The 12848-nt window shown below is 40.1% G+C and overlaps 1 protein-coding gene across 1 annotated transcript; it reads left to right on the top strand.

Annotated features, from left to right (window-relative positions):
* Positions 1-4076: 4076 nt before the first annotated feature.
* On the top strand, positions 4077-12782 carry LOC139913211 (carboxypeptidase O-like). The gene is made up of 11 exons (XM_078290976.1): positions 4077-4162; positions 5450-5554; positions 6434-6535; positions 7281-7320; positions 7422-7523; positions 7664-7768; positions 8471-8587; positions 9069-9162; positions 9417-9619; positions 11746-11830; positions 12517-12782. The coding sequence occupies exons 1-11, from the start codon at positions 4077-4079 to the stop codon at positions 12780-12782; spliced, it is 1305 nt and encodes a 434-aa protein (XP_078147102.1).
* The last annotated feature ends 66 nt before the right edge of the window (positions 12783-12848 follow it).

Below are 12848 nucleotides of genomic sequence, written 5' to 3'. Positions count from 1 at the left end.
ACTAGAAAATGTCCATACAGTCTAGAGTCACCTGTTCTATCTTTTCCAATATAAAGTCAAACCATCCTAGTACACATGAATGCTATATTCAAAAGCTGAAATTCACTGTTAATCCCCAAGAATATACCAATTAATTAACTAACTTTTGTCAAGTTTCCAAACTAAACACCAAGAAGCTTTCAGTGGGGTTAAGTCATGTTGTGCACACACACCCAACCCACAGATGCACACACACACACACACACACACACACACACACACAGACGGTTTGTCAAGTGTTGTAAGGTTGTGTCTGAGTGCAACAGAGCGGCCTGCCTCTCTCATCTCAAAGCATTAGTACTTTCATCTATCATTATGAAGAAACAGCCTGTGATGTGTGCTTTGATTCTCCATCTGGGACACACACACACACACACACACACACAGTGTCTCTCGGGTTTGTCCACACAGGGGCAAGGCTGAGACAGGTCTTGTCTCTGTAATATCTTATAAGCAGCTCATGAATAGACATGATGCACATGTCAGCAAAGACTTTGTTGCTGAGGCGTAGTTTAGCATGCAAGCATTGTACTGCAGTTGTATTATCACAAAACAGCCAGAGACACGGAACAGAGAAAAGGCTCCACCTTGTTCATAATTGAATCTCAATAGGTTGAAACGTGGATTAGAAGGCACAAGGAGAATGTTGATGATGCCAAGACTTAATTACTGAAGAGTTTTGTTCTATCCATCTGAAAAAAACCTACACCTACTTGTACAAAATGCCTTTGCTGTAAGATTTTCGTAAGAATCTTTGGTACTTTTTAACAAACAGTAGGTAACTTAAGTTCTTAAATGACACCTGCACACACTGGATCCTATTTTATTTAAGAGATTCTAATTTTTTTTAGCTTCAGGTTCAATGATTTATTCCCACAATAGATACAATGTATTTAAGGATAAAACTGTGTAACAAGTGTAACAAAGGATGGGAGCTGCACAGTTTGTCATTCCAGGACATCGTCCATCCCAGTCAACACATAGCTTAATCTTCTTTCTTGCCTCTGCTCACATCACCTGTCTTAGTCTTTGATGGTACACTACAGGTTTCATCTAAATCCAGCATTGTACTGACCTCTGCTGGTCGGATGTTCCCTGTAAAGGTTTTACTGGGAAACCACCAAGTCTATCTAAAAGCAGAACCACCTGAGAGTAGTAGTAAATGTCCCTTTTGCTACTCTCTATTACTGATCACTATAACACAAAAGAGACATACAGTATATAGGCTAACACTACACCCAGTTCATGAAAGCTTTTCCATTTGCTGTTCTAAACACCCGTTATCTGGTAGCTCTTTCCTGTAAAAAATCCTCTGGTGAAAAGGAAGTGATGCGTTTTACGTTTGTTTGGAATAACCAGAAGAAGAACTGGGTAGTTAGCATGAGCAGTGATAGCCACCATGGCTGAACAGACAAAGAAAAGAGAAACTCAAACTGCATCAACAGAAAATCCAAGGAAGAAGACGTCACAGTACTGGACACACTGTTTGATTGACAGGTGATCTCTGGGAAGAAAACACCACAGTTTCTCCAAACAGGATTACCACACTTCAGCAGGACTCACCGGCTGCTGCAGGGATCAAACCTGTGACTGAAGCTGTAACCGCTACACCATCCTGCCAGCCAAACCTCATGCAGTGATCCCTGATATGAAAATCAGATTCCTGGAAAAGTTTTGTGTCAAATTAAATTAGCCATAGTAATTTCAGCTTGTTATTTCCAAATGAAATTCTAGATTGGATTGCTGAGAGGCTGTAAGCAGCCTGCCTGTTCACAGCTGAGGTAGACCAGCTTCATTTCTGTCCCACTGAGAAATGAGACATTGTTTATGCTTCTGGTACAATATGAACACACAAGTTTAACGTGTTTGAAATGCTGGGGTCACCTTCCAAAAAATGTTGGGAACCCCTGCTCTTTGATACTGTATGGCGAAGTATGACACATAATAATAACTGAGAGGGTGAAACAGATGGTGAGATTGCACAAGAGACACCACCTGCTGCTCATTTCACAAACAATAATGTTATATAACCACTGTCCCTTATGAGAATGTGGACATTGCTGTAATGGAACAAGCAATAATACCAAGTGCCAGGTAACCAATCATTATCTGATAGACTGATGAACTGATTACATCCACAAAGATTTCTTTCATCCACCAACTGCAAATAATTACAACCCAACCAGTCAAGTGAATACAAGGACACTGGAAGATCCAAGGTTCAGCCATGTACCATGTACAACTGGCAACAAATGAACACTTGGGTCCTACATTATGCAATTTAACATCACATATGCCTTTTGGTAGACATTTTTATTGAATATTCTGTATATTTATGAATGAAGAAATGTTCAATGACCAAACACTTCAAGTTTCCCTAAAGTCTAGCCACCATGTACAGTCAAAGTACAGTCAAACGTAAATCAGCTACGAATTGGTTTGTTAAAAATATATATACACATATATACTGTATGTAAAACACACTAAATGCAATGATCAAATTCCATCAAATACTAATCCGCAAGTTAGTACTCATTTGATACTGCTTCATTTGCGTTATTTTAAAGACAAAAAACATCCAAAGCCGTATTACAAAAATGTTTGTATTTATGTAAATTTGCCAGTTGCTAACATTTCATTACGACGGCGGAAACAGATAAAAGGTCCTAAGTTTGAATAAAAGCTAAAGTTGAAAGAAAGCAGCACACCAATAATAAAAGAGAATATAACGAAGAAGACGTCACCTCATTTTCACCAATTTATTTTTTGCCCGTGACTGCTAACGCGTTTCGGTATTACACCTTCATCAGAGCATCAAGATACATCCTTGATATATATATATATATATATATATATATATATATCCTTTATTTAACCAGGTAAAAGTCTCATTGAGATTAAAATCTCTTTTTCAGGAGTGACCTGGCCAAGAGAGCAGCATAAACGTTACAACAATAGACACAAACAATACAAACAGACAAATACAACTGTCACACACTACAAACGAAAGAACACAGTATCCAGTTAATATGCAATACAAGGTCAAGGACAAAAATCCAGTTATGATGCATAAACAGGTACAATTTTCTAAAACGATTTCAGTGAAAATTTAGGAGCAATCACATTGACCAAGAGTACTATTTTCTCGATCCTTTAAAATTGACTTAAATTCCCCCATAGTAATCAGCTCTGACAATTTCAGGTCCTTCTGTAGATTATTCCAGGAAGAAGGGGCAGTGTATTTAAAAGCTTTTTTGCCTAATTCTCTTCTAACTCTGGGGACCGACATCTGTAGAATATCGTGAGAGCGCAGGCCATATTGATTTTGGTTTTCACACATGTATGTACACAGATAAGGAGGAACCAGCCCAAGGAGAGATTTATATATAAAAGCCAACCAATGCGAAAGTCTGCGGACATACAGAGATGGACACTTAGCAGCAGCATACAGAGTACAGTGGTGTACGAGATTGCCACAGCCAGTAATAAAACGTAAAGCACAATGGTATACAGTATCCAACTTCTTTAGGAACTGGTCAGGTGCATTCATAAAGAGCAGATCGCCGTAGTCCAATAAAGGTAAAAAAGTTGCTGAAATCAAGTGTTTCCTTGCCTGGAAGGAGAAACAGGATTTATTCCTAAAAAAGAAACTTAATTTAATTTTCAGCTTGGAAACAAGGTTTTCAATGTGTGATTTGAATGACAACTTCTGATCAATAATAATACCTAAATACTTATATGTTGTGACCATTTCAATTTCAACCCCTTGAGCAGTTGAGGTCTTAGGAAGATTAGATGGTAGCTCTTTGCCATTTGAAAATAGCATGAATTTGGATTTGTCTGCATTTAACACCAGCTTAAGTTGAGTCAAATGGGACTGAACAACATCAAAGGCAGACTGCAGGAATTCAAGGGTTTGTACTACTGAAGGGGATGAGCAATAGATAACTGTATCATCTGCATAAAAATGGAACGCAGCATTTGATAAATTATCACAAAGATTATTTACATATATGGAGAACAGCAGTGGTCCTAGTATGGAACCCTGGGGCACGCCCTTTGATACAGGGAGGAAGGAAGAGGAAGACCCAGCAAACTGGACGCATTGTGTTCTAGCTGACAAGTAATTTGAAAACCAACTTACAGCATGCCCAGATAAGCCAATATTGTAGAGTCTATCTGCCAAGGTGACATGGTCAACTGTGTCAAAAGCCTTGGACAAATCAATAAAAAGAGCTGCACAATATTTAATAGCTTTAATAGCAGCGGTTATTGTGCTGTGTTGTTTTCTAAAGCCTGACTGATGTTGTGATAGAATACCATTTGTGTCTAAAAATTCTTTAAGTTGTTCACTAACAAACTTTTCAAGGACTTTAGCTAAAACACATAATTTAGAGATCGGCCTGTAGTTATTAACAACTGAGGGATCACCTCCTTTCAGCAAAGGGAGAACATAGGCAGATTTCCATATGTTAGGAATCTCATTGTTGGAAAGGGTAAGATTAAAAATATGAGTCAGAGGTTCTGCTATAAAGTCTACAGCCAACTTGAGAAAGTAAGGATCAAGCTTGTCAGGACCTGCAGATTTATTAGGATCCAGATGCTTTAAGGCTCTATGGACCTCTATCACATCAAGAGGAGTAAGATTGAATGGTTGAACCATAGAATTAATTGGGGGTGGTGAAGAGTAAACCCTCTGCTCATTAGGCTGTTTTGGATCTGGATGTAAAGACTCAAATAAAGAACCTGAAGAAACAAAATGTTCATTAAAGCAGTTAAGAATGGCTGATTTATCAGTTAGAGTACATGAGTCTTTTACAATGCAGACTGGCAACTCATTTGTGGTTACACTCCCAAATGAAGATTTTATTACTTGATGCTATCATTAAAGTCCAGCACCCAGCTACAAAGCAGCCTTTTGGAAGAAGCGCACCTGTTTCTATTTTGTATTTGAATAAAAGCTGTTTGCATACATGATACACTAATACTAATACTACACAAACATACTAAATGGGACTACTGCACACCATGTAATTTGCATCACCTTCCTACCCTACTGTACATTGGCTTCTACATTATAAAGATTTGTCCTGTTGTTGAGTTGAGTAAACTGTGTAGCATCTGCATTTATGACATGTTGGACCTTTGCTCTTCCTCATTAGTCTCTACCTTTTATTAGTGATTACTTTCATTCTCTTGTTCTTTCCCTCTCTTTCTCTGCCTATCAAGACTGATCAATCGATGTATCTCCCTATCACATTCCCTTAATAAAAATGTGTCATTGTGACCAGCTGTAATCCTGTACACCTTGTTGAACATGATAACATCAATAGAAACAGTTGTGAATTACACACAACTATGTCCCTCGGGATGTCCCATATGTTGTGATTATGTCGTGTTCCCACTGAAGGAGGACTTCAGTGCTTCAACAGCAGAAACAGAATGCCATCATCAATTCCATGCCATCATGCAGTCTCCACACCATGCACAGTACTGACTTCACATCAGTTCCCAAGTAGGTCATCACAACTGCTCTAGGAGGCATGTTGAATACAAACCCTGGAGAACAGAGTGAACTAGAGGGGATTTATTGAAAGTTGAGAAACACTTAACTCTCATATTGGACAGGGAATGGAGAAGGCTAACATAGCAAGTTAGATGTCTAGAGAGGACTTTATCCAGCATTTTATCTGATCGTTTTGGCTCAAATCTAGATTTTTCATCTCACTAGGTGATGAGCAGCAAATCGGAGTGAGTGATGGAGCTGAACAATATCGACAAACATAACCTGTCACTTTTCCATGCAAAAGGGCAGCGCTCAAATGAGAACATGACCAACCTTTACTGAGTGAGTGTTGATAACAGAGACTGTTGAAGCAAAGCAGCAAGTTGTTGACATTTCCCCTTAAAATCAAGAGTGGAATTCCAGTTTTAGCCAGTTTTACGTCACATATGTGTAACCTAAACAATGTCCACCTTCCCCTCTAATTGTCAACATATGATATTTCCATTCCATAGATCTACTGTATACAGATAAACATCTAGAAGAACCTAGTGGCTAGTGGCTACCACTACTACTAAAACTACTACTACTTCCACTACAAGTTGCTTTACAAACAATAAAACAATAACATAAAATAAGATAAACAATAAAATTGCCAGACATGAATTAGAGTTAGGAGAGAATAAAACTCGAAATCCAATGAGATATTGCCATTGACAGTGCCAGGACCTTAAGTACTACTCAGCTCACATTACACATTAACCAAGCCAAGTCAATCAACTCATAAACCAGTGTTCTGCTGGTGGCTTGTGATCAAGGCAAAGGTGTGTCTTTATCAGATAGGTGGCTACTATAAAGGCTGTCATATACTGAGGTCAGTCTATTTGGTAGCCGCAAAGAAGCAATTAGTTTTCAAAAAGCCACAATGCTGAACTCTATGGAATTGGCCCTTTTCATGCTGCTTTCAACAGTTGGAGCAGCAACGGTGGAAAGGTGAGTTTGGGGCAGAAAGTTACACACCGGTAGTTAATACAAGCTACAATGTGTCAAATACTAACTGGCAGAATGGTAATGCAGAGCAACCAGGGCTGGGAAAGTTACTTTGAATATGTAATGTGTTACAGAAATACTGATTACCTGCTGAAATTTGTAATAAATTAATGTAATCTACTGGTAACATAATCTGATTATTATCGGTTACTTTTGAATCACCTTGCATCCAAAATGCATAAAATATATTTAAACGCATCAATTTAAAGACTTAAAACTATGTCTGCGTATAATCTCAGAATCTAAGTGCTTTTTCCGCTCAAACCTGTTTGTGAGGAATCCAACACTTAATTAACTATTTTTTCAAAGTATCTGTAGTTCTTCTTTGATCCGATTACCGCAATCCTGATCTGTTCATCCTCAACCTTGGAACCAAATAAATGTTGAATATTGAAACTGAGATAAATTCTTCCATATTTGTAATTTACCATCTTTAAATATCTACCTGATAATTATAATTGGCCTGCAGATTACAGATCTGAGTTTTACTGTAGACACAGAAATGACAAAGACAACCTTTAATTTGGGTTATATGAAAGGCAAGGTTTCATTTCAAGACATGTTGTTTTCCTATGGCAAAGCGTGAATGTATGGCGTTAGGAAATACTGTACAGAAAATCTGTACTACTCTCAGTCTAATGTGTTTGGTCTGTGTGTGTGTGTGTGTGTGTGTGCGTGTGTGTTACAGAGTGGAGTATGACTACTACAAATATCACCCCATGCCAGAGGTAAGAAAGCCCAACCACTTGGCACACCAAATTATTCTGACAGGTTACTACACACACACACACACACACACACCTATATGTAATGCTGCTCCACCCTACAGATCACCACTTGGATGGCCCAGCTCATAACAGATCACCCTGATGTCGTGTCCAGGGTGCCCTATGGCGAGACCTATGAGAAGAGGGAAATTAGTTTGCTCAAGGTAATCCACCTTTCACACAATTCATTGAATTAATGATCTGGCATACTATGATAAATCAGCATGGTCCAGTACTGGAATGTATCGATGTTGTGTGTGAGTGTGTGGCATAGTAATGAGAATCTCCCCCGCTTGTCTTGCAGGTCGGCATCAGCACTGGAGTGAAGAAGAAGGCTATCTGGATGGACTGTGGTATCCATGCCAGGGAATGGATCTCCCCTGCCTTCTGTCAATACTTTGTCCGACAGGTGAGTGAGAGTGTGTGTGTGTGTGTGTGTGTGTGCACGAGACAAAGAGAGAGATGGAATATGTGTGTTATGACTGAACATACTAGGATTCAGCTGATGAGGGTTTTTGAATGCTGAAGATATTTTTAACTAAAGCTGGCAATACCCGATATTCTGTGACAGTATTCAGTATCTTTACATTTGACCATTTTCAAAAATACAAGTATTCAGTCTTTCCCACAGAGTTTTATTCTTGTCAGGGTGGAAAAGCCTACGAAACCACATTTAGACCATCATGGAGAGAGATGGAATATGTGTGTCATGACTGAACATACTAGGATTCAGCTGATGAGGGTTTTTGAATGCTGATGTCACCACCTGTTGTACTCTGTAGAGGGTGACATCACCTGGCTCAAAGGCCAGCCAATAGCAGAAGGCCAGTTCAGTACCCTACTTTTCACCAGTAGGTGTCAGGCTTCACCACAGATTGGGTGGGGTTTAGTTACTCTTTAAATGAAGAATTAATTTTCAAAAATCAAATTCTATTGCAGGTTTGACAGACTGTTTTACGGTCTGGGACGAGCCTCCATCATGTTGGTGGTGGATGATACTCAAGTTAATATCCGATATTTAATCAAAGGCCAATACTGGCCCGATATGTCAGCCAAACAAACTATCGGTCTAACCCTAATGTTTACATCTCCACTTGCTCTTCCACATCAGATCCTGCAGACGTACAAAACAGACCCCAAAGTAAACGAGATGATGAAGAACATGGACTTCTACGTCACGCCCGTGCTCAACGTGGACGGCTACATCTACTCCTGGAGGGACAACACAGTCAGTGCTCATACCTTTTTACTACTTTCAGTGCACTAGGCTACTCAGAGAAGATAAGAACCTGCACGCTGTATTAAAAATGTCCCTAATAAATAGAGTTAATGAAAAATACCAGTAGCAAGCTTCTCCAGCTATCAAGCTGCCCATCTACAGGGTAGGATGGAAATGAAGGAGATGGAAGAATGGAGGCCAATACAGGAACAGTAGTCAAATGAGTTACGATCCAATCAGCGGGGAAATGGATGGAATTTCTGATGTTCAGTAGGCCCCAAATATATTAAATATCCTGTTTTCAGACTGATGAATACCAAAAAGTAATACCCAAAAGCAATCCCAGGCAATATTTGAGATTGGAAACATTTAAAGGGCGGGGTACTTAAGTCTGTAGAGAAATGTGAAATGCTCTGCTTTATTTATTGCTAAATCGATAAATTGATCAGGACCGACTGATTAAACCGGCTGACCACTCTGACCTGTCTAGACTCGGCTGTGGAGGAAGTCCAGGTCACCGGGACCTGCGGGCTGCGACTGTTACGGCACTGATCTCAACCGCAACTTCAACGCCAACTGGGGCAGTAAGTGTTGTTGTGATTCTCCACCTCCAAAACTACAAGTTGTGACTAAAATCTTAACTTTAGGGCACATGGCTTTGTTAGCAATTGCGCAAATCGTGTGACAAATCATACACACCAACTAATGAGTGTACAAAATATTAGGACTACTTTCCTTACACACCCATTACTGTGTCATAAGTTAACTTAATCAAATGTAAGATATCTTTTCTGCATGTCAAGATGACGTCTTCTATTTCTCTGGCTTGTTTTTACAGCCGTAGGTGTATCGACTGACTGCTGCTCAAATGTGTACTGTGGCACCAAGCCGCTTTCTGAGTCCGAGGCCCAAGCCGTGACTTACTTCGTAGAGCAGCGGAAGGAGGACTTGCTGTGTTTCCTCACCATCCACTCCTACAGCCAGCTGCTCCTGGTTCCCTACGGACACCCCAACGTCACCGCCCCCAACTACAAGGAGCTGGTATGAACAGAACCTACAAATACAGCAATTTGCATCATACAAATGCCTGGGAATTAACATACACACAGTATTCTGGATAGTACCTCATATCCCACGTAACTTGACTATGAATATCCCTGTATAGTGTACATAAATAAACAGAATATTACCATGGGAGCTTATGCAGATCACAAAAAACCAACAGTAAATGAGATAAAATGTATACCTGTACGCGTTAGCATTCAAGCAAATATTGGTATATATCAGGTATCTTAGTATACAGGCACAATGAATGTGACCTGGTTAACTGGCGCTGACACATTACCAGACAGTTACACAATACAGGACTGATGATGTAGGTGCAAGACAAAACTCATCAGGACTTCACACATAGTGCAGACAAGAAAACATAAACACACCAAGTGTCCAAAATTAACTTTTTGGCTCATCTGCCAAGGGCTGGCAAACTAAAAAAAAAAACCTGCAAAGTATAATTTTTATCAGCCAAAATAATAAATATATATTTTTCAAACAAGGATGTTAATAATGATAATAATTTCAGACCCTGAACACTGCATGTATACATTCAAAGACAAAGAACTGTTGCAGTGTAGCAGCATTGGCAAAGTCGGTAACAATTTAGGCCAAACAGAACAGGAACAACTTGAGAATGCTGCAAAGCATTGATAGTAGTGATGGGATGATGTATCGAAATTCAATATATCGTGATACAAAAATGTGACAATACGTATCGTGGGGCAGAAAAATGAATTGCGATATTAGCTCCATTTTATTCTGCTGTAGTAATCACAAATGAGACGGCTTGCCCATCACAATTTCACAAGCTCTCCATTAATATTATATCATTTTGACTTTGTAATGACATTTTTAAATTGTTGTTTACATTTTAGCGAGCCAATGCCATTGCTAAAATATAATTCTGCACAGTCAGACTTTGTTGTCACTGAACTTTTATTACATTGTATTGTGGTTGTATCGAATCGTGAATCCCATATCACGTATTGAATCGTATCGTGAGATAAGCATATCGTCCCAACCCTAATTGATAGTGCAAAACAAAATGACAAGGAGCAGAATGGAGGGCTGGTTGAGGAGGTGACTGCTGTTAGGAAGGAACTCCTGCAGTGGTGGGTGGTGCAGGTAGTAATGCAGAAGCGTCTTCCAGAGGGAATTATGCAAAACAGGAGGTTGCCCTTTTCCTTACTGTGGCATCATGCAGGTCTTTGATGGAGGGAAGTCGGCAGCCGACTGCGCTCTAAGCCATTCAAATGACACACTGCAGTCTTTCCTTGGAGTGGCAGGAGGATGAGCCACATCAGACTTTAATGGATGACACTTTGGGCTGCCAAAATTAATGTAAGAAGAACGTCCTCTAGGGTCTTCCTGATTAGATCAGAGATCTTGTCATTCAATTTGAGGGTGTTGCAGATGATGTTCCCCAGGAATTTAAATGACAGAGAGTAGGGGAGCGGAAGCAGTCCTTTGGTGGGTTTGTGTGTGGGGGGGGGGGGGGGGGTGCTAGACAGGAGAAGGAGAAGGAGACAGGGAAAGAGAAGAGGGTGGAGATAGCTAGGTCTTATTGCCTCATTGAGTTGAGTTCTCTGCTGTTCCGTTTTCCTCTCCATTTCCTGACTTGTGAACCTGCGTCTTCATGTGACAAACTTTTTTGTTAGTATGCAGAAAACTTTCTCGTCGTTCACACATCCGAAAGTAATGAGGAAGGTAGTGAGCCTATCTGGTGTTTGATGTCAGAACTGGAAATCCTGAGTATCCTGAATATCAATGGGACAGTGTTGACGTGCATGTAAAGGCACTCAGTGGTTCCAGCTCAGCTCAGTGTGTTAACAGCTTAGTCACATAGATCACCTCTGTAGTTCTTTACAATTAAAGCCAGTTGCACTTGTACACATAGGACAGTGTGTTTTATCACCATTAGGCCCTTCTCAAGACAACAGAAAAAGTAAGCAAATGTGCAGTTTCGCTGTTCCGTTAATGTTCTGCATCATCATCATGTCAGAACTGTAGAATTTACGTCAAGTTACATTGGACTAATCTACTCGTCTGCTGATGTCTTACTATTTCAATGACTATATGACAACAGTTAATGCTAATGTCTGGCTCCTTAGATGGAGGTTGGTTTGGGTGCAGCAGAGGCCATTCACAAGGTCCATGGGATGAACTACACTGTAGGAACCTCGCCAGATATATTGTGTAAGTATGGATATCCCTGCTGGTCTTATAGGATAACTCTGACAAATCTGACAAATTAAATAAATAGGCCATTTAAAGCTTAATGGGGAAGTTAGTCTTCCTGCATTAAGTTTGCTTTTCTACACAGGCTATTTATATGAACTTTGGGTCATCATTGTAGCTCATTATAAGCCATTAACTCTAAGAAAGTGCCACTATGTATTTTAATCCCTCATCTGCTTGAGTATGTAGGGGGGTAAGGGAACCAATTAAAATGTCATTTTGTAAGTTCAATTCTCAGTTTATATATATATTTTATTTGCCAAATTAGAAAACCTGAATGGGAACGGCAAATATTGACCAAATGTCCTCAATTTTGCAAAAAGCTTTTATACTTTGGATACTCTGAAATCCTCCATAACTTCCAAGAAAATTTCTCCATTTCTCCCATGTATAAGGCACCTGAGCAATTTTGTAATGATGAATTGAATTGAATGATGAGGAGATCAATTAAGTGCAATCTCATTTTATCTTATCTTATGAATTGTAGCAAAATTACAAAATTTGAAATTACTAGTTATTATTATTAGTAGTAGTATTATTTGACGGATACAGCCTGATCCTTAGTCCCTCTCCATGATTTCATCTTGTGGTCGGACAGTAAAACGCGATAATGGCCAACAATATCAACCTCTCTATCTCTGCAGACCCCAACTCCGGCTCGTCCAGAGACTGGGCTCGGCTGTTAGGGATCCCCTTCGCCTACACCTTCGAGCTGAGAGACAAGGGACAATATGGCTTCAAGCTTCCCGAAGATCAGATCCAGCCGACCTGCGAGGAGGCCTACAGCGGGGCGATGCACATCATCAGCTACGTCCACGACAAGACCTTTAACGGCGCCGTGGCCACCGCCGCCGCCACCCTGTGGGCCGCGCTGTTGGCGGTGGGCGTCACTAGCGCCAACATGCTGTGAGATGGGGAAAACTGCATGAGGGGGAAAATGGACGAGGGTTGAATGTGTGTCAGTATCTGAGAAGAA

Source organism: Centroberyx gerrardi, chromosome 21, assembly GCF_048128805.1.
Source record: "Centroberyx gerrardi isolate f3 chromosome 21, fCenGer3.hap1.cur.20231027, whole genome shotgun sequence".
Taxonomy (NCBI): domain Eukaryota; kingdom Metazoa; phylum Chordata; class Actinopteri; order Beryciformes; family Berycidae; genus Centroberyx; species Centroberyx gerrardi.
This window is presented reverse-complemented; position numbering and strand designations above follow the sequence as displayed.

Coding starts and splice junctions, on each gene's coding strand:
- LOC139913211 (XM_078290976.1), top strand. CDS start 4,077: ATGGAACCCTGGGGCACGCCCTTTGATACAGGGAGGAAGGAAGAGGAA. Junction 9,620..11,745: donor CCCCCAACTACAAGGAGCTG/GTATGAACAGAA, acceptor CTGGCTCCTTAG/ATGGAGGTTGGTTTGGGTGC. Junction 11,831..12,516: donor AACCTCGCCAGATATATTGT/GTAAGTATGGAT, acceptor CTATCTCTGCAG/ACCCCAACTCCGGCTCGTCC.